The sequence below is a fragment of the Clarias gariepinus genome, chromosome 11 (assembly GCF_024256425.1).
Source record: "Clarias gariepinus isolate MV-2021 ecotype Netherlands chromosome 11, CGAR_prim_01v2, whole genome shotgun sequence".
Taxonomy (NCBI): domain Eukaryota; kingdom Metazoa; phylum Chordata; class Actinopteri; order Siluriformes; family Clariidae; genus Clarias; species Clarias gariepinus.
The window spans coordinates 27,300,963-27,320,992 of NC_071110.1; the positions used below are offsets into that span (position 1 = coordinate 27,300,963).

Sequence of the window (20,030 nt, forward strand, 5' to 3'; positions counted from 1 at the left end):
AAAAACAAAATGTGCTATGAATGTGAATTCTTCTAACTTTACTATGAACCACTCCAGAAACACAAACATGCAATAAACTGTGCACTGTGGATGTTAACACAAACACTATGTGCTCTTGCAGACATCTTCTTAGAAGAGGAAAATGATATGGCTGAGTCTTGCCCAACACAGGAATTTATATACTTGTTTGTGTTTGCATTAATGTGGACTTAATGAGCCAAACAGCTCAGCAGATGTCGTAGTACATTATGTTAGCTATCTTGTGTTAGGTGCATTATTTTAGTGTAGTCGGATAGATTTCTGGGAAAGCACATGATTAAGATTGGTCAAGCCTGAAAAACATTATTGACCACATAATAATAACAGTCATGCTTTTTTTCTGATATTCAGGATAGAATTTTGTCCTGTGAGATGTCCAACATGAAATACTGAACATGAAATACTGTTGAGTCAACCCTGGTAAGTGTTCGCCTCATTCTATGAAAATCCATTAAAACAAATGCGTTTATATTAGGTATTCATGATGACTCTCTAAAAGCCAAGTAGAGTGTAGAGTTTGGTGGTAACTTGAGTACTAAATAACAACCCATCTTTGAGTTGCTCAATCCTATGACATATTGGAAGTTCTCAAGAAAATGTATGTCTCTTGTTTCAGTTTGTCTCACTGACTTCCTCCTTGATCATCTTTCATTATTATATAATGTAGCAATATCTGAGTCGGTTATCGCTCCTTAGCGATCTTATCTGCTGAGTGGGCTCTTTCTAGTCCAGGCATGCGAGGTCCTTCTAGGTCTACGTGATGACACTTTTCACAGGGAGGGATCTCTGAGATCACTGGGTTCCACTCAGGCAACTTCGGGTCAGTTCCTTCTTGCTCCTTCCGTACTGTACCGCACGATAAAGAAAGCCCTGCTACTTTAGATACGTGCAGGATCAGACCTCCCTGCTCGGCGCTGTCTCGCTCTAATCTTGCAAGACGTTTACAACTTGAGCTTAACGTGAAGACTGTCACAAGATGGAAATCACATAACACATAACAGATCATAGCCTGTTAGAGCTCGGAAGTCAATCTTGGGCTCGGTCTTGTGAAACTGACAGATGCTCGTTCGCTGCTCAGCATGGACACTTCCTGTGAGCGTCATACAGTACGTGCAGTGTTTGCACACAGATCTATCTGTAAGGTGGATCCAGCAGGGGTTCTGACTGGCCAAGCCGATATTGTGACGTTATAAATCATCTCCCGCGTCCCTCACCCCTCGACCCATCAGTGTTTACAGTAAACAGAGGGTTGGAATGTAAAGTTGTTTCAGGCTGTGTGCCTGGCTTCATTGTGGGGTCTGCATGGCCACTGGCACTGTGCCTCCTTACACCCTCACACCCCTCCTCTGTGCCATTCTTTTGATAAGGAGAGTTTGTTCTCCCTGGGATCTGGTATCACACACACACACACACACATACACACACAGAAAACCCCTAAATCTGTTACCTTCTTGGTGTCATATTGCAATTTGTGACATTATCATCCTAAAATCCTTCATCACTCCGGTTAATGCCTACACTCATCTTGAATAGATTAGTCCTGCATGATCCCTGAAAGGGTAAGTGTTCCGTAGTTTTCCCATGGCCTGCGGGTAACTCAGTTTTCCTTTTTCGATAAAGACGTTCTGACGTTCTGTTATCTGAACGACATTGAACAACTTTAAATTTGGTAACAAAATATTTTTTAATTAATGTAGTGCTGGAGGAGTGCCCTACGCCCTTCACCGTTCTGGGTTTGTAGATGTGACATTTGGAACAAACAAAAGGGCTGCCTGTAGTGTTCTGATGTATGAGAAGATAGAGAGAGAGAGAGAAAGAGAGAGAGAGAGAGAAAGTAAAAGAGAAAGAGTATTGTAAAAGTACAAAGTAGCAAAAAGCAAGAGGAACAGGAGACAGATAGAGAGAAGGGAACAGACAACAAAAACAAAAGGGGACTATTTCCAACAGTTAGCAGAGGGCCGGGATAGAGTGCAACTTCATCTCTCCTCCCTTCTTCTCTCCCTTCCTCCCACTCTCTCTCTCTCTCTCTCTCTCGCTCTGTTCCCTCCCCCAGGCCGAGGAGAGGGAGATTAACCTGACTGTTAGAGTTGTACTTTAAAACAGCACAGCAGGCAGAGCACTCACTCGCACCCAACTGGGAAACCAGAACTGGTACACTAAGAGGACACGACTGCAACTCAGGTCTGTAGATTTATTTCGATATTCACAAAGTACCCAAAATGATTCTTTTTATTTGCAGCTTAAATCCCCTTATTATACCTATACTCTAAAGTTTTACCAAAAAACTTTGAATTTATGTTGATTGAATTGGAAACTAATTGCAACAAGTTGCTCCTGACTCAACAGGACGTTGCTGGTGGATCTTTGTATACCGTACCTGCCTGTGATTTCCAAGTCATCTACTAACAGAGAAGAATATCTCAAGCAAGTGCTTCCCAGTGAGTTAGACTTTGTGAAGAGAGCAGTAGCACTAGCAAGAGCATTGGACTGGGCAAGATGGACACTGGCCCAGCGCTGGCAGTGGCAGGCGAGGGTTCTCCAGAAGGTGAGACGGTATGTGCTACCTTGGCACGTTACGAGACCACACTGCACGATGCTGTGCGAGAGATCCATGTGGACGTCAGTGCTTTCAAGATGGGTGTAGAGCGACGCCTAGAAGAAGCTCTGCACATGAGCGGCCCTCTCGGCAAAGCCGTGGCCCAGTTGCAGCAGGAGAACCGGCAGCTTCGTAGCCAGCTGGAGGCCCTTACACGCCAGGTGGAGATGCTGACAGGCACAGTGTGTGACAGGAGTGCACTGCTGGGTTCAGGGTCGATACCAACCCGCTCCCAAAGTAGCACAGCAGCAACCCATTCACCCCTTTCACCCAGCAGTGCGACTACCCCCAGTGGCTTGGCCTCCAGCCCCATTGCCACACGCTTTTCCAGCAGAGCGACCTTCTCTGTCAGCAGCAAGACCAATGTAAGTACACACACATCTTAGGAGGGAAGGAACATGAATTATAAGTGGGCGGGGTTTATGGGTTAGATGAGTTGAAGCCAGCGTGTGTTTTCTAAGCCAAGAAGTGCAATGATGTCAGATTTTATGAGTACAAGAGAAGCTTGGAAATATTTAGACAGGCAGATACAATACTAAAGAACTATTCAAAAACTGTGTGTGTGTGTGTGTGTGTGTGTGATTTTAGGTTTACACTATGGTCCTTGTAAATATTTTATGGTTTTCAAAATTTAATATCCAAAAAGATACATATGAGGGCTAAGAACAGCCTCGAAGGCAATAAATAACAAGATGATCACGAGCATAACATATGGAGTCGTTTACTTTTCACTCCATGTGTGTCTTTAAACTGGCCTTGGACTGAAGATAACTTTCCTATAATATTGCATACAATATTTCATTGTAATTCAATCAGGCACAAATCTGTCTAACACCCAGAAAACATTTTAAAAAGTAGCGTCACATGGATTCATTCAAACCAGAACTGAAGGGCTTTTCCCTTTAATTGGATTAAGGGTTAATTACGTTTTTGTTTTCTTTAAATGGACTTCCCCCACGGTGTGATTAAGGCTAATGCATCTTGCCTCCATGCAAAATTGCTCATAATCCAGCAATTTCAGACTAGCACAGGCAATTTTTCTTCTATTGACCTCGTTCCCTCCTGAGCCCCGCATGCAGCTGCAGCCTGTAACTCAAAGTGATGCTTAAACACGCCTGACCAGATCCAGACACAATTACAATATATCGCTCAATATATCTCTTCATCAGCCCTCACCTTTACATCTCTTGGGTGCTCAGCACATTCAGTAAGTCTCAGTCTTCCTTCACTCTTATTCGGAGCTGTAATGTAAAATGCATGCAAATCAGTATATGATTTTCTTCCTACAGTACAAGGGAGAGTGAACATCATTTATTTTTTTCCATTTGCCAAATACACACCTGCAAGCTCCATAATGAAAGAGATGGCATTCTGCCCTTGGAAGACACCGAGAGTGTTTCAGCAGGTGTGAGGAGCACTCCCTATGCTCCAGGCTATGATGCTATGTTGGAGAAAGGGTGAGAAAAGGACAGCGAGGAGGCTTGTGGATGTGTGCTAGCCTGTCCCATATCAGTTGTCTACGCGGCTCAGCTATGAACATCTGCAGACGTCATAGCTACCAAATATCACACTTTATCTTTCACGCTCACTTGTCTTTTCATATCTGTAGCCTTGGTTATCTCTGTCTTCCATCCCTTCTATTTGTCTCTTTTTTTTTATCTCGTACTCAGTCTCGGTTAATTTTTCTTTCCATTGCTAAGGATGTCTTTAATACACACTTGTTTACAATTTGACCTTCTGTATATCCCAGACGTCTCTTTGGTCAGTCTGAGGTGTTCCTTTCTCTGAATGCAACTCGCCGGCAAGTCTCTATTATAAAGGAATGCCCTCAATAGTCTATAAATAATATCTTCTTCACCCTGTCTCTCCAACCGCTCCATGCTGCTTGTGCTGCTGTTGCCAATTACTGCTGCATTTCTGTGGTTTCAATGGGCCATTGTGTCAACATTCTGCCTCATTTGAAGTACATCGAGAGCGTATGGATTAGACGAAACATCCAGGACAGAACTTTTCATCCCTGCACCTGTTTTTCCACTGACCTTTTTACGGTTCTTGATGTCACTGTGTCACTCTTGGCTTTTTCCCCCTTTCTCTCACCCTCATGTGTGAGGGGATATTTATCCAATGTTCAGAATAGCAAGCTCTACGGTGACAGATAAATATTTACATGTTCAACAGCAAATCCAAGCCATTGGTTCGAATGATTCCTTGTAACACTTGAGCTTGTACAAACATTTAGTTTCCAGCTGCGGTGGCAACTTGTCCACAGGAGCAGGTGGTGCAAAACCACCAGCCTTTCAACAAATGATGAAATGACCTCTTTTGAGTAATCACTCACTCTCACATTGTCTATACAGTGTCCTTTATCCTGTGTTCAGGGTCACAGGGGGGCCTGGAGCCTATCCCGAAAGACTTGGGCCACACCCGAGGCAGGGCACACCCTCGATGGGGTGCCAATCCATCGCAGGGCACGCGCACATACACTTTCACACACTACAAGCAATTTGGGAATGCCAGTTAGCCTGCATGTCTTTGGACTGTGGAAGGAAGACAGAGACGGGAATCGAACCCGAATCCTGGAGGTGGAAGGCAACAGATATTGTTAACAGATATCTAACAGATATCTAAATGATTTTCCAAGTGGTGCAATCGTGGGACAGCACGCTCGCTGCTTTGTTTAGCTGTAGTGAGTTATTATTACACAGCTAATAAAGGCCAACTGTGAATGTTTTCAGTTGAGGAGGGGCAAATGACAGGGCAGTCAGTGACAGGGTTGCCAAATTGGGTTGGTTTCAACATTCAAACATTCTTGTGGAGGACAAGATCGTCTTCTAGAGCAAATATGAAGAAACTTCATGTTCATCCTATTGCATCCTATCCCCAAGCAAAAGCTGACAAAAAAGAAAATGTGTCTCCCCTTTCCATGTTCTACGTCTGCTGTAGTTTTAGAAATATATATTGCGTGTCTTTTAAGATCTAGTTGGGCTGGAATTTTTGTTAACACATCTGCTATATCAAACACGGCTGAACAAAGGTACACTATGTATAAACCACTCAACGTAAGCTGCTAGACTGCATGACCCTACTCTGCGTTGTCGACTTTTAACCACTTATTATGGAGTCGCTCTAGATATTGACTAAACTCTAGCCTGTCAGATATGTCAAGTGTCATAGCGGGTCAGCTGTTGTTTGTTTGTTGGACGAGTCATGGACAACACACGCCAACAAAAAAGAAACTAGCAAAATGACCTCCCAATAGAACAACAATTTAAAAAAAAATTATATATTGGGTTTATTGTAAAATTATGTTTACATTTTGACTAGATTCAAGATACTTTTACTTGTTTTATCACTTTTCGAAGTGAACGAAAATCTATGGTGATGTACCATCGTGCTGTAATGAACCATCACTTGAGAAAGTTAACCACTATTTTATAAGAAAGAATCAGCTAGCTGGAACCATTTATTTCTTGCCTTACATGGGGCATAGGTAGCTCACTGGTTAAGGTGTTGGACTATTCATCAGAAGGTCCCACGTTCAAACACCACCAAGTTATGTCAAGTCACCACTGTTGTGCCCTTGAGTGAGGCCCTTAACCCTTACCTGCTCAGATATAAAAAGTCGCTCTGGATAAGGCTGTTTAAATAGAAATTTCATTACTGTAACTTTTAATAGTAGTAGTATTCTACATGATGCCTTCAGCACCATGCTTATTAACATTGACTTTAGATACAATGAAAAGCCTTCATAAGTATCATGCATTGAAAAAAGAACACACGTGGAAGGACAGAAGAAGAAGAAGAAGAAGTACCAGCTTTATTGGCCAAGTGTGTTTGCATACCCAATCTGTTTCTGGATCACGTTCTATAAAGTGCAACACACAACAAACTGAACAAGAACAAACAGAAACTTCTGGTTCTGGATTCAGATTAGTCACTGTACTGTGCTTATACCTCAAAGTGCTCAGCTCAGCCTTTTCCTGGTAATGGTCGACAAATTGTTCTTGTGTCAGTGGGTTATCAGAGACTACTCAGTACCGGTGCATATCACTGCCACGAAACATTTATCACATGGTCCCTTCTGATGGGAAGTTTATTTGTGTTCAGTGTGCATGTATGCATGTCCGTGTGTGTTTCGTAGGGCCGTGTGAGTGTGTGTGGGAGAGGTGTGGAGTAAGATAAGATGTGCGCGGCTATTATCTGTGGAAACTGCACCGGAGGACGGCGTGTGTCTCAGTGAGAGAACACAGACACACCTGATATCAAAACAAACCCCCCACACAACCCCCACCCCGCCCAGCTTTTAGAACACACAAAAATTTCATAAACAGCATTGGGATTTTTCTCAACCTCTGCCCGACATATGTGATTCGGAAATTCCTAACCAGTGAAGCAAGTTAGATTTAATCAAGACTGAACTATGACTGAACGGCCAGACCGAACTCAGAGCAAAGTGTGTCATACAGGAAGCGGTTATACAACAAATTACTGGTTCACTAACCCTCATCAGGACCAATCCATGTTTATAAGCCCAGTCTTATCACCTTTCTTTGTGCATGCTGCAATCAGCACTGAACCGTACACAAGCTGATGTATTATGTCATTATGGACCTTGGTATGACGTAAGACGAATGTTTTCCAACTGCTTCCACGGCACTTTCAGCTTGCACATGGTTAGCACATGTGGGTGTGATGGAGTTCGGCACGCTAGCGTATATTATTCCACCAATTACCTCAATGTGCCAAAATCTGATGCATCCATGAAATGAACCTATTGCTTTTTTAAATCCTGGATATTTCAGTTGAATAAAGCTTTAAGGAACAGATATTCATTTTATACACTTGGAGCTGATTATGGCTTCCATTTTTTTTCCTGCACAAGCAGACAGGCCTTGACATTATCCTGGCAGGGACGTGATCCTGACTTCATGCCTATATTACCAAAAGCCTGATACGCATGTAGTGTCTTGAAATCATGCACTGAAACAACACACCTGGTTAGGTAGACCTATCTATGTTTTTTTTAATAGGCATTTTGAATGTGCTGCTTGATGTTCTCTCTCTTTCTATGTGTGTGTGTGTGTTGGTAATATGCATGGCATTTTAAGCCTGGCTACAGAAGCTCCTGGCTAAGCGCCAGCACTCTCACAATGGAACCGAGTGTGTAATCTCCTCTCATCCTGCCTGGATCTCTATGTTCTGCACAGGTTCCTGCCAAAGTAGAAGGAATAGAACAAAAAACTCTAGGGTAGCTAATAATATAGTGAAATGAAGAGTATGTTTGTGTGGTATTTGGGTGAGGGGGCTGGAGCTCCCATGCTGCCCCTGGATCTCCTGATTATTTCCAGGCAATACTGGGTATTCTCATCTCCGTGGTTACGGGTTAATAATTCCTGGTTTATAGGGTGGCCTCTATCCTTATTGTTTCTGCCATAAAGGTGTGTGTGTAAATACTCACATAGAGCTCACAATAGCACCCCGGATACTGTACATGTATGCCTGGCATTAAACTCTTAAACTGTACTATGCGTGTGTGTTTACTAATTTTATTATAAAAAGATGTTCTGTGACACTCGTCCTTCAAGCTTTTCCTCCAGCCAGTGCTTTTTTTCAAATATGTCTTCGTTTTTATTTTTTATTTTTTTGGAGGTAAAATTGCTCTAAAGGTGAGGATCTAAAACCAGCCTAAGGCTCTTAGATCTAGAGTGCCAACGCTTATGTCGTCATGGAGAGATGGCCTGAAAACTTCCTTCCTCCTTGTAATACCTTGTCCTGAGTGCTGTGTCTGACTATAGACTGACTGGCTCGGTCTTTCCTTAAAAGAAGAGATTTTCAAGCTCAAATCCTGTAACCCAGAGAATGACATCATTTCTTTCACTTCAATGTCCAGAGTTGCCGCACTTGCCATCATCCTCGAGTGGAATTCGAATTTCTGACATGAGGGTTTTTCGCTACGTGCTTTTTCTCTTCTCATGCCATTTTCTTGGAGTCATCTGGTCATTTATTTAAAAATTATTACATCCTGGACATCTGTTTTAAATTTCATCCTTTGTGCAAATGCCCGAAATCTTATAATCTTTAATTACCGAGTTATTGCAATTTCTTCTTCCCTCTACGTAGATGAATCGGAACTTTTCTTTCCCCTAGATTGGGCTAATAATTTAAAATCATCTAACAATTTTCCCAATAAGGTTTTGACGCACACAATCCTTTCGCAATTAATTAACATTAAATTCCAGCAAAAGTGCACACAAAAGGGGCTTTTGTAGCCATGCACTGCAGTCATCACCCAGTCACGTAACAGTAATCAAAATAGCGAGCGGCCTCTGTACTTTTAAGATAATTTAACTATGCTTATTTGCAAGGCTAATGCGCACACCACTTTCCGTGCCAGTGTCCGTGAACTGAGAAATATTGGCTCTTTGTTGCATGCGGCAATCAAATGACTGTAAGCGAATACGTCTTTGTATGGTTATCTCAGCAGGAAGCGATGTGCTGTACATTTGTTATCGTAGCTGACTTTCAGGTTGTGGCTTACGCTGGAAATAAAAATTGCAGTGTTTGTGCTTCTTTGAAAAACAGGTGTTTGAGCGTTTTTTTCTACGAAGATGCAAGTTCCAGGAGGAATGCTTCCTTTTGAAGCATTTATAGCTTCTCAGTCCATTTAATTCTTGATCAGGCCATGAGCAAGTCCAGTGCTGTACTGTGTATGATGGAACATAAGAATAGTACTTTCTCTAGGACATTTACACATAACAACAGGGTGAGTGAGTGCTCCATTGTTGTCTCATCGTGGAATAATCCGAGTTTCCAGAGTCACCATGTGGAATCGGTTGAGTCTCCAGAATTCCGTCACAACATACTCCCATTGCAGTCAGCATCCCATTCACCCTCACTGCTTAAAAATATACATCTTAGATCCCAACAACACCCCCCCCCCACCACCATACTGTTTATCAAAGCATTCAGCTTCCCCCATGCAGACTTTTTTAGAGCATTGGCACTACAGCTTAGACTTGGCCACAGCGAACAATCAATCCCCTGGTTTTTGTGAGGTTCTTATTATCTTAACCACCGGGGCTGCTGTGAGAACACGTCCAGCGTGAGCCAGTGATCATGCACACATAATCCTCCTGTTCGCACCCCAACATTTTTTAGGCAGTCATCCAGCATGGGGGAATTCTCATTTTAGTACGGCATGCTCACATGGGACAAGCCTGACATTTAAACTCACATGAAAGCCTTTCTCTGAGTGGAGTCCATTGTTTCACTCGTTGGCTCTCGTTCCATGTTTTTGGCCAGGTTGTGCACAAGAACCAGTGTTGCCTTCTTCTTTCCATGAATAGTTGAAAATGGATCATTTTGCACAACATTGCTTAATAATTTTTTTTTTTTAAAGGGTAATGGGAAACCAACTTGTCACAGAGTGCGATGACTAAAATAGGCAGAGACAATCACGACTTAAATTCAGATTCAAGTGTTTCAAATTTGAAACACTAAACATTACTAGCATACCTTTGCCTATTTGTATTGTTCAATTTCAATAAACAATGGAATTTAGTAGTGATTTGCTCTTTAATGCCGGTATTTTGGACTGTGCCACAAAATAAGGAATGTTGAAGGGGATTTTTAGCATTTTAATCCAAATTTGATCACGTGCCCTCCAGAGTAATGTTTTTTTTTCCTCTTGGCTCCCTACTAGAGACAGCTTTAGACTCAATTGGATCAATTTGAAACTTGCTGTCTACCAATGATAGGATTGATGTTTCTCACCTCTGTGCTTCATGCATTGCTCCTTACTGGCATTCTGATGCATTCTAGGAAATCATGCATACACACATACCGAATGTCAGGGTGTGTTTGTCTTCAGCCTATTTATTTAACAAGATTATCTTGTCAGTCAGAGTAACTGAACGATTCCCAGGTCAACATGTCAGAAAGTCTTAGGAACCTCAAAGTCCTGTTGTACTTTTTATGAGTCAAGCATGCATGCAGGCATGCTCCGCTTGTTGGGCGTACCGCTACAAGCTTTCTATCTTTGCTAGCCTGAGATTCTCAGCAGCATGAAATCTGAAAATAATGCCCCATAGCACTCGTCCCTGTGTTGCTTGTGTGTTCCTCCAGAGAACTGGAGCTGCATGATTTCCTTGGTTCAATGGTGAAATCTATTCCCTCTACCTCACAGCTGTTCAAGCCCCTCACCCTCCAAAAAACACTCACCCTTTAGCATTCCTCTACGCTGATGTCACTCCAGTTCTTCTACAGAGACTCAGTTACCCTCTGCATATTGGAATTTACTTTTCATTTACTGCAAGTGTGTACATGCGTATATATATATACAACTTATTCTTATACTCTGAATGCATGATTGCATGTTGGGTTTTTCAAACTTCCGCGTATTCTAGACGGGTGCGTGTTGGTGCGTGTGTGGTTTCTAGAAAAACTAAAAGTGAATTTCTTTGTCAGTTAGGCATTGCCAGAGTCGTGCGAGTCTTCACAAGGCTTTGTCAGATACAGTATCAGTCACTGTCACTGGGAAATCAAGCACGGTTATTGACAGATGGCATTGCATGACGTGCATATGATTTCAGAGCCTTGTTTAGTCCTCTTCAGTCCTTGGCTCCAGGTATTTTAGGATAAAGGAGACTGACGTTGATAGTGGCAGACAGACTGCACAAGCAGTTCTGATAGGAAACACATAATCTGAATGTCAAGATAGACTGATTAGATTAAATCACTCAGCCGTCCATTCGAGTGCTTGAGGAGATGAGATATTGTTCTCGTCGAGAATCCGGAGCCTTAGAGGAATGTCCGACTGTTTGATCTCACTGATTAGGCTTTATTGGATAATGACGTCAAATGTCACGTTAATCTGTTTGAGCTTTTCCACTTTGTATGGCTCGGTTTAAATACAGCTGTAAATTCACCTCGTGAATATTATAAAGACTGTAATCATGATAACATACAATATATTACGCTGGTCTCCGTGACCTGACGGCTTTCTTCAGAAACAATGCAGATCAGTAGCAGGTTGGTATTCTCAACGCAGTGCTGCCAGACTTCAGACAGGGTCAGCTGTTTGGACTTGTTAATGACACAGCAACAGAAGATAACCCTGGGGACACGGTATTTACCAATTCAAATGTCGTAGCACAGAAATAACCTGGCAAGCAAAACAGGGACAAGGAAACCGAGCATAAACCATATCCGTGTTGTTCCGAGTCTGGGAGTTTAAATACAGGATTATGAGTAACTGCATAAAATCAGCTACTGAAAATAAAAAGCGTGCTTACTGTATGTCTTGCAGAGTATCGAGCGGGAAGAGCCTATCGAGGTGGATCCGGCTCCGGCCCTGTCTAAACTGGCGAATGGACACACATTTATACCAGGTAACAGTCCACTCAATCAAAAATAATACTCATCACTAATCAGCCACATTTATACAATAGTTCAGCTGCATCTGTTTTTATCAGAAAACTCTGCTGCGCCTGCAAGAGACATTTCTCCGCCTGGTGGTGTGACACAGCAAAACTCTTCAGCTGTACGTATGGCAATGCCGCACTTGCCAATAACTGCCACTACCAAGATAGCTGAATCTTCTGGCCTGAAGAGCCCTGAATCACCAAGCAGCCCGATGCAGACACTGCCAACTGTAACAGACACTCAGCCCAACAGCCAACCAGCCTCCAATAACAGTGAGACACAACCTGAATCACCCGTTCACGCAGGTAGACATGGCAGTCAACAGAACCAGAGCTAACAGTTTCCGTCCTTTATCTCGTCCTCTCTCTAACTCTTGTGGGTCTGATTTTTAAATTTTTTTTTGTCTAGTGTCTTCTGTGAAAACATGGACTCCAAGTCCAATAAGGGCAACGAGCTATTCAGGCATCAATGGTAAAGTCAATACCGCTTCGTCATTTCTTTATACTGATGATGAATACATTTGTTCCTTTGTGGCTATGTTTAGATTCTAGAATCCAATTTATATACGGATTTTATTATCCAATACGCAATCAATGGATTTATGCAAAGCATTGAGATAGTTAGTCTATGATGTGGTTTATTATATGATGTTATTGTTCAGTAGAATAAATAGATAGAAGATAGAAATCTATGGAATCTATTAACTTAAAGATATATATTGTATTTTCTGTACTTTGCAGAAAAGCTGTCTTCTTCTCTGCCTTCAAAATCTGTGGCCTATTCAGGCTATTCTGCACTCAACCAGCACAATACAGAAAGGTTAGTTACATCAAAGAATCCTTGAATGCTTAACACACATTGACAAAAGCACACACGCATAATACTTAAGTGCTACAATCCAGACACTGTATGCTTTAAAGTCCCCCCGAATACCCAAGGCATATGACAGGGATATCGTGTGTATCAGGAAGGCAGATATTGCAGGAGAGCTGTCCTTCGGCAGGGGCGTGGATCGCAGACGAGAGCTCATGAGGTCACAAACTCTCCCTCGCAACATTGGGGCCCAGGCACGCAAGTCCATTTTTGAGCGACTGGATTCTGAGAATAACAGGTAGCAAGATTTTTATCCTTCACAACCTCTTTGTCTGATGCTGATACAACCTGAATTCTGGAAAAGTTGGGACATTTTTAATTTTTTGTTTAATAGAATGAAAACTACAAGACTTTTAAATCACACAAGACAATATTTTATTCTTGATAGAAGATAGAGAACTTAACAAAACCACATATCACAGTTTTTTACAACAGCATTGCTTCTTAGTAAAAAATTGGCCTGCCTGCAGTCCTGATCTTTCACATATAGAGAATATTTAGTGCATAGTTAAACTGGAAACCTATATCAGGCAAGAAGGGGACCAAATTCCAACACCAGAAGCTGTTTGGAAAAGACGAGATGCTACACCAGGGTAAACATGCCCTCATCCAAACGTTTTTGAGACCTGTAGCAGGCATCAAATTTGAAATAATTTCATTTTGTGGACAAAAGTTTATGTTCTCTTTGTTCTTTTGTAAATAAAATATTGGCAATTCATGTGATGTGAAGATTTTTAAATTTCATTTAATAAAAAAAAAAAAAAACTTTTCCAGAAAAAATCGGGTTGTATATTTCTTTCTTCTAAGCTTTAAAATTTTTAAAAGATCTTTGCATCCTTTTGTTTCAGTCAACCCAAACCCGTGGACTCTAAACCCAAGCTGAAGCGTTCACAGAGCTTTGGTGTGTCCAGTGCAAGCAGCATTAAACAAATTCTTTTAGAGTGGTGTCGCTCCAAAACTATTGGATATCAGGTAAGACATTTCAGATACAGTATTGCATTACTTTTAATAGAAGGGAGAAAAAGCTTGAGCAAACATTACATTTCTGTGAAGCACCAGCAGTACATTACTTTTGGGAATACAGATGTGTTGACACAAAGTCTTAAGCGTAAGGGCTAGCCATCTAGCCAAATCTGATCTAACAAATCCAACATTAAATTATTGAATTATTTCCAGAGTCTGTTTGGTGAGACACATTTTCCCTCACATTGGTAATAATACTACCTTTTAAATTAAGGCTGTAAAATGTCAAATATTTTTGTTCTTAAAAGCTCCTTAATAGCTCCGGGTTTATAGACAAACTAGATAAAGTAAAATATGGTAATTAAATATTGTAATGAGAATGAGAAAAGGTGATGAGTAAAACACAGTATTGGTGCTGATTTTATGGGGGTTTTATGTTATACATATGAAACAGAAACCGTATGTGCCAAAAGAAGCTACTTCTGATGTTCACGCAACATAAAAGTGACCAATCTTGCTTCCCTAAAAACCTTAAGTCGCCATTTTGAAAAGCCGATTTTTATATGTGCCACAAAAAATAGCAATTTTTCAGTCTCGCTTCAAACAGAAATAATTTAAAATTAAATTATTCATATTTTTTATGTATTAATACTAAAATTGGTCTAAGCGTCTAGAAGTATATGACCTGTAAAGATTGTTGCATAACTAGTTTTATGTAAAAGCTTAAAAAGCAGAAAATCTGTAGTGTCCGTAACCTTATCAAATTCATGTTGCAATACCTTAACAAGTTTGCATTTTAGAATAATACACTTTTTCAGTTAAAAAACAGCCGCTCTTTCTGTGCTTAATTGTTACACTAAATCTTCAGTAATAGGGCTTTAGCTTAATGGTATACTCAGACACTACCCTATGTTTTCTAGCATTTTTTTTTTTTATCCAGACTGTGTGACGTACTTCTATAAGTTGCTCTCTAACATCTGCTAAATACTGTAAATGTACCATTACGTTCTGGCTGCAGCTCATCTGAAACTGAATTGCTTTGTTCTTCAGACTGAATCTTACCTCATAGATTTATGGAGTAGTTGCAGTAAAGTATTACTGGGTGAAATTAGTTTTTTTTTTTAAATGAAGGAAAGTTCTGTACGTCAGATGGGGAGTATGTGAGCTGAACTGCGCAGTGCCTCCTCTGTTCTCCTTCACAGCTGAGCTTGTTTTTCCATATGGTCCTGGTTAGAGATGGTGCAGTCATGGTCAAAGCATATTTAGCACAAAAGCTGAACAATGTACAAAACACAGAGCACTCTAGAACCCTGGATCCATGGCAGCTATGATGTATGATGTATGTTTTTACATCAACTGATGGGCTTGAATTTAACAAATGGCCCTAAGGATGTAGAATCAAAGAGTAGGGTTTGAAAGATCTATTGATAATGTGTGTGTGTTGTTGGGGCTAAAATATTACATCATTCACAAAAGTTACAAAACCAGCATTTCATTTTGGGTGACTTCATCCTGTGACCATAGTCAGAAATAATGTTTGACAGATAACATCAACAAACACTTGACCCAAACCTCAGATGTTCAAAATGTGTCTTGGATTATAGCGGTCCATTGCATGAACGCTGCAGAAACATTTCATACAACGGATTATTCATACACTGTGTTGTGTCATGTACTACTGTACAGTTTATATTACAGGCCAGATGCCTGGAGGAATCTTTTTTTATTTATTTATTTATTTATTTAAAACATTTACATTTAAATCTTATTTGAAATAATTCGATTTTTTACTGAACATTCAAAAGATGATGATGTTGATGATGAGGATTTGTTTAATCCAGTGTATTAGATAAAAAAAGAAATAATTTTGAAAAATGATCAACGTTAAGGAAAAAATACTAATAACATTTTTACTAATAGAAATATACTAATATATATTATATTAGGGAAAACTCATTTTGAGAAACCTTCCTTTAGACTTGATGTTTATGCAGTTTTTAGTTAGTTGTTGAATGAGTGATTTAATTGTAAAATAAAAAAATTAAAGAAAAAAAAAACACTTCAAAGCACAGGCTTTATTTTGTTCTGCAGTGTTTATCGTTTGGGACCATGAAAACATCACAATGCATTTTATGACATGAAACAATTCTTTGATTTTATGATCAAACACCAAACTTTCGAATGCTAATAGGAATGCTTTCTGTTTTTACAAAACATACAGTTCAAAATCTATACGGATTGTAATGTGTGAAAATCTCCTGGGATTCAAACTTTCTTTCTGAGTCGTGCACTCGGTCAAAGTGACTGACTGAGATCCCAATTTTAATGTTTGATATGAATATTTAAATCTGTATCTGCATGATTTTGTGCATTGCTAGTGCAACACCATAATTCCAAAATCGTAGGTTTATCCTGTCTAGTAAAATAACTAACCACTTCTTTAAGTCATTTTTGATTAGGACTAAATACTGTAAATGAAAATGGCAACCTTTTGCTGAGTACCATTACTTTTTCACACCTCACATGAATCTTAAAAATATTGATGGTTGAGTTGTTGTAAACTGTTAAGCTTTCTAGTCGAATATGGTGCCGTTTTTTAATGCTGTTACAACTTTGTTATTTGGAAGCACTTTTAATATGTCATTAATTCTTTCTTTTATCTTCATACAGAACATCGACATCCAGAACTTTTCATCTAGTTGGAGTGACGGCATGGCTTTCTGCGCCTTAGTCCACTCATTCTTCCCCACTGAGTTCGACTACAATGCCTTGTCCCCTGCTGAACGCAAACACAACTTCGAGATGGCCTTCAGCACTGCAGAGTAAGTGTTTGCAACATCCCAACTCTTTAGCTTTAATATGAACATATTTTCCTGGTGCTATAATCTCCACAGTCATCTGCAATGCATTAGTGCACTGCCTCTATCTTCACACTCACACTCAATAGGAAAAAAGGATCATGTGCATAAACCTCTGCCAACCAGCACCGAGTCCTATACCTGGTTCCCAAAAATAAATAATTAAATAAAAAATTATATGAGTCATTGTATATGAGTTACAAGATCTTCAGGTCTTTACATAGGGTTAAAAAGCAAAATGAAATGATGATTGACTGATGAGGATGTTGACCCTAGCAGAATCTTTTAAAATGAGCTGATCTTCTAGTGGAGCTGCATTACATCATTCCTCAGTTTGGCAATGGAGATCCTGTTACTGACTTTCCGATGCATCTGAGAACTGCATGTCTGTAACGTATCCTGCTCTTTAAACCGCAAAGCCAAGGCAACCAAACCCAGGCCTCTTCTTGCCCACAGCCTCAATTTTTCCAGTACTGGAGCCAAACATTAATGAACCCTATAACTACCTCCAAGGCGGTGCACATGTGTGCATCGGTTATTTACAGGGGTAGAAAAAAAGCACAAAACAAAATATGCTCATTTAAAGTTTGGGTATTGCTTAAATACCATGCAAGTAGCAAGTAGGTATTATATTTTTTTGTAGTAAATAGTAAAAATAATTGTATACTTTTTTTCTCTTTTTTTGCCAAGTTGCATTTTTAAGAATTATGTGATGCAATGTTGCAAAAGTTTCAAACGTCGATACTAATAACAATATCAATAATATGCCACTGTCGACTTGCAGTCCTAGGGTCTGGGATCGATTCCCGCTTCGGGTCTGCGTGCATGGAGTTTGCATGTTCTCCCCGTGCTTGGTGGTTTCCCTCTAGGTTCTATTAAACAAAAATAAAAACAGTGGTAGTCACTACCACTAGATGGATGGAATAGTACTACTAATAATACATTTAATCATAACAATTAAAAATAGTCTGTAACACTTTGTATTAGTATTATAAAAAGGGTGTTCGAGTTAAACTGGGACTTATGATAAAGATCACCATATGTCTGTATATGACGATCTTAGCTAGAGTGGCTCAGTGCTCACTGATCCTTGGAAATCGATGGATAACTTGTCACCAAAACTTGTAGAAGAGGCGCATCTGTCTGCGGGAACCGTACACACAATCATTCACTAACACCACTTGGAACTCGGCTGGGAGTTATTTGTCACATCCCCCGTACATTCCTGACATCACCCTAAGGCATTTCCACATGTTTGGGCCATTAAAGGAGTTCCTGGGAGGCAAGCTTTTTAGACATGAAGCAGGCGGTCCAGACCGATCATGGCTCCGGCGTACTGAGTAAACTTTCTACCTTCATGGTATCCGAACCACTGGGATAAGTGGATTAGTGCAGCAGGGTATTATAGAGAAATAAAGGAGGTTTTACTCTCATAGCACAATCAAATGTCCCGCTTTGACCACTTTAAAAATACTATAGAAACTACTTTATCTGTTTCAAAATTTAAACATCGTCAGCCAATATGGTGCCACATTCACAAATTTGTAACCTGTGCAAAAAATCTACAAAGGGTCAGGGTTGCCATTGTCATATCATTAGAATGAAATCGTAATAACACCACCTTATTTCATTTTGTGAGTTTTTGTAAATGTAAATGTATAAAGACTAGTTCTTGAGCAAATATGATGATTATGTTATCAATACAAATTGGTTTGGCATTTGACAAAATTGACCATTACAATCATACTTCTTAAACTGAAATGAAATACATTAATACTTGAAGTATTTTAGGTCATTTTAAAAGGATTTGATTCAATTAAATGTAATTCATACATCAATTTTAACATTTTGTCAAACTCTTGTGCAAGGGGAAAATCTGATAGGACATGAGGAAGAAACCTTGAGAGGAACCCAGGGTCATTTGGGTGATACCAGATAGTGCGACCAAAAATAAACTCGTTCTGGACACCATATGTGTGTCTTCACCTACGTCCAGTCACTCTATAACCACCAAGATTTATTTATTTATTTATTTTCTGTTCCAAACTGCCAGAATTGTCACACTGCCCCCTTTTGGACTGGATGGGGCTCTACACTTGCATATGATGACCAAAAATAAACCCATTCTGTAACTGTGCGCTATGGTCTTGAGCGATCCCTCTTTTCTTCATGTTAAATAAATTGAAGTAAATAAATGGAAACAAATGTTATTACTGTGACAGGCTGGAAGACGGCTGAAGATTCAATTTAAAAATCGGCTGTTGGTGTAACAATCACAGCAGCAACCTCATTTCCCCGCTCTTCTGTATTCAACCTCTTGGCAGTATACCAAATAATTTCTCACATTATTCAAATTTCTCACTGGTTCATGTCTTGGGTTAGATTTTTTTACATGTGACCGTGTGGCCTAACAAACAGACTGGTCAGGTACAGGGACTCGGACCCAAAACTTGCCAAAAAGTCCTCCAGCGAGAGCTATTCCTCAAGACGACACTAAAAATACATGAACGTCTGGCTGTTTAAAGGCAAAATAAAAACAAATGAGGGGGGCTTAAAGCTTTTGCGCAGTACTGTATACTGTATGTTGAAATGTGCAATTATTTTACAGCAAATGTGTTTCACTTAAAATGAAGTCCAGTTTGTTGAGGTTACCCACCGTTCACAGATGGAGATTTGGGTATACAAACTTGTTGGGTCAATTTCAGCCCTAAGACTGTCGGAGAAACTGCAGGCGTACTGTAAGCCATCATAGTGAAAACGTTCGATGCTGTGTTACAGGAAATGTTAAGGGCTCTGCGGTTAACACAGTTGCCTTGCACCTCCTGGGTTAGGGGCACGTTTGCATGTTCCCTCATGCTTTGTGGGTTTCCTTTGGGTTCTCCAGTTTTCTCCCAAACTGTCTTCAAATTGTCCCAAGTGTATAAATTGGTGTGTGAGTGGGTATGCACCACTTTGTGCCCTAATTTTTAGGATAAGTAATGGATGAATTGTCTTTTTTTTTGTTGTTTACACAAGCTATATGCACTAAAGAACAACTTCATAGCAAATCTAAACCTAATTCATTCCATGGCACTCTCTTTTCCAGGAAGAACGCTGGTTGTGACAGACTCATTGAGGTGGAGGACATGATGGTGATGGGCAGGAAACCTGACCCCATGTGTGTCTTCACCTACGTTCAGTCACTCTATAACCACCTGCGCAAGTTTGAATAAACCACCTCATCATGTTTAAGACTTTTTTTTTTCTTTTCTCAAAACTGGTCTGGGTTCGATTCCCAG

At 40.2% G+C, this 20,030-nt stretch overlaps 1 protein-coding gene across 1 annotated transcript; it reads left to right on the top strand.

Moving 5' to 3' along the window:
* The first annotated feature begins 2,108 nt into the window (after positions 1-2,108).
* Positions 2,109-19,983, top strand: smtnl (smoothelin, like). Its single transcript, XM_053507545.1, has 10 exons — positions 2,109-2,220; positions 2,386-3,000; positions 11,943-12,024; positions 12,109-12,363; positions 12,467-12,529; positions 12,799-12,877; positions 13,026-13,169; positions 13,780-13,903; positions 16,565-16,716; positions 19,838-19,983. The coding sequence occupies exons 2-10, from the start codon at positions 2,536-2,538 to the stop codon at positions 19,962-19,964; spliced, it is 1,491 nt and encodes a 496-aa protein (XP_053363520.1). The 5' UTR covers positions 2,109-2,220; positions 2,386-2,535; the 3' UTR covers positions 19,965-19,983.
* Positions 19,984-20,030: the final 47 nt, after the last annotated feature.

Bases quoted from the DNA above. Each gene is read 5' to 3' on its own strand.
- smtnl (XM_053507545.1), top strand. From the start codon at position 2,536: ATGGACACTGGCCCAGCGCTGGCAGTGGCAGGCGAGGGTTCTCCAGAA. The intron at 3,001-11,942 runs GTAAGTACACAC...TATGTCTTGCAG, and splicing joins CTGTCAGCAGCAAGACCAAT to AGTATCGAGCGGGAAGAGCC. The intron at 13,904-16,564 runs GTAAGACATTTC...ATCTTCATACAG, and splicing joins CCAAAACTATTGGATATCAG to AACATCGACATCCAGAACTT.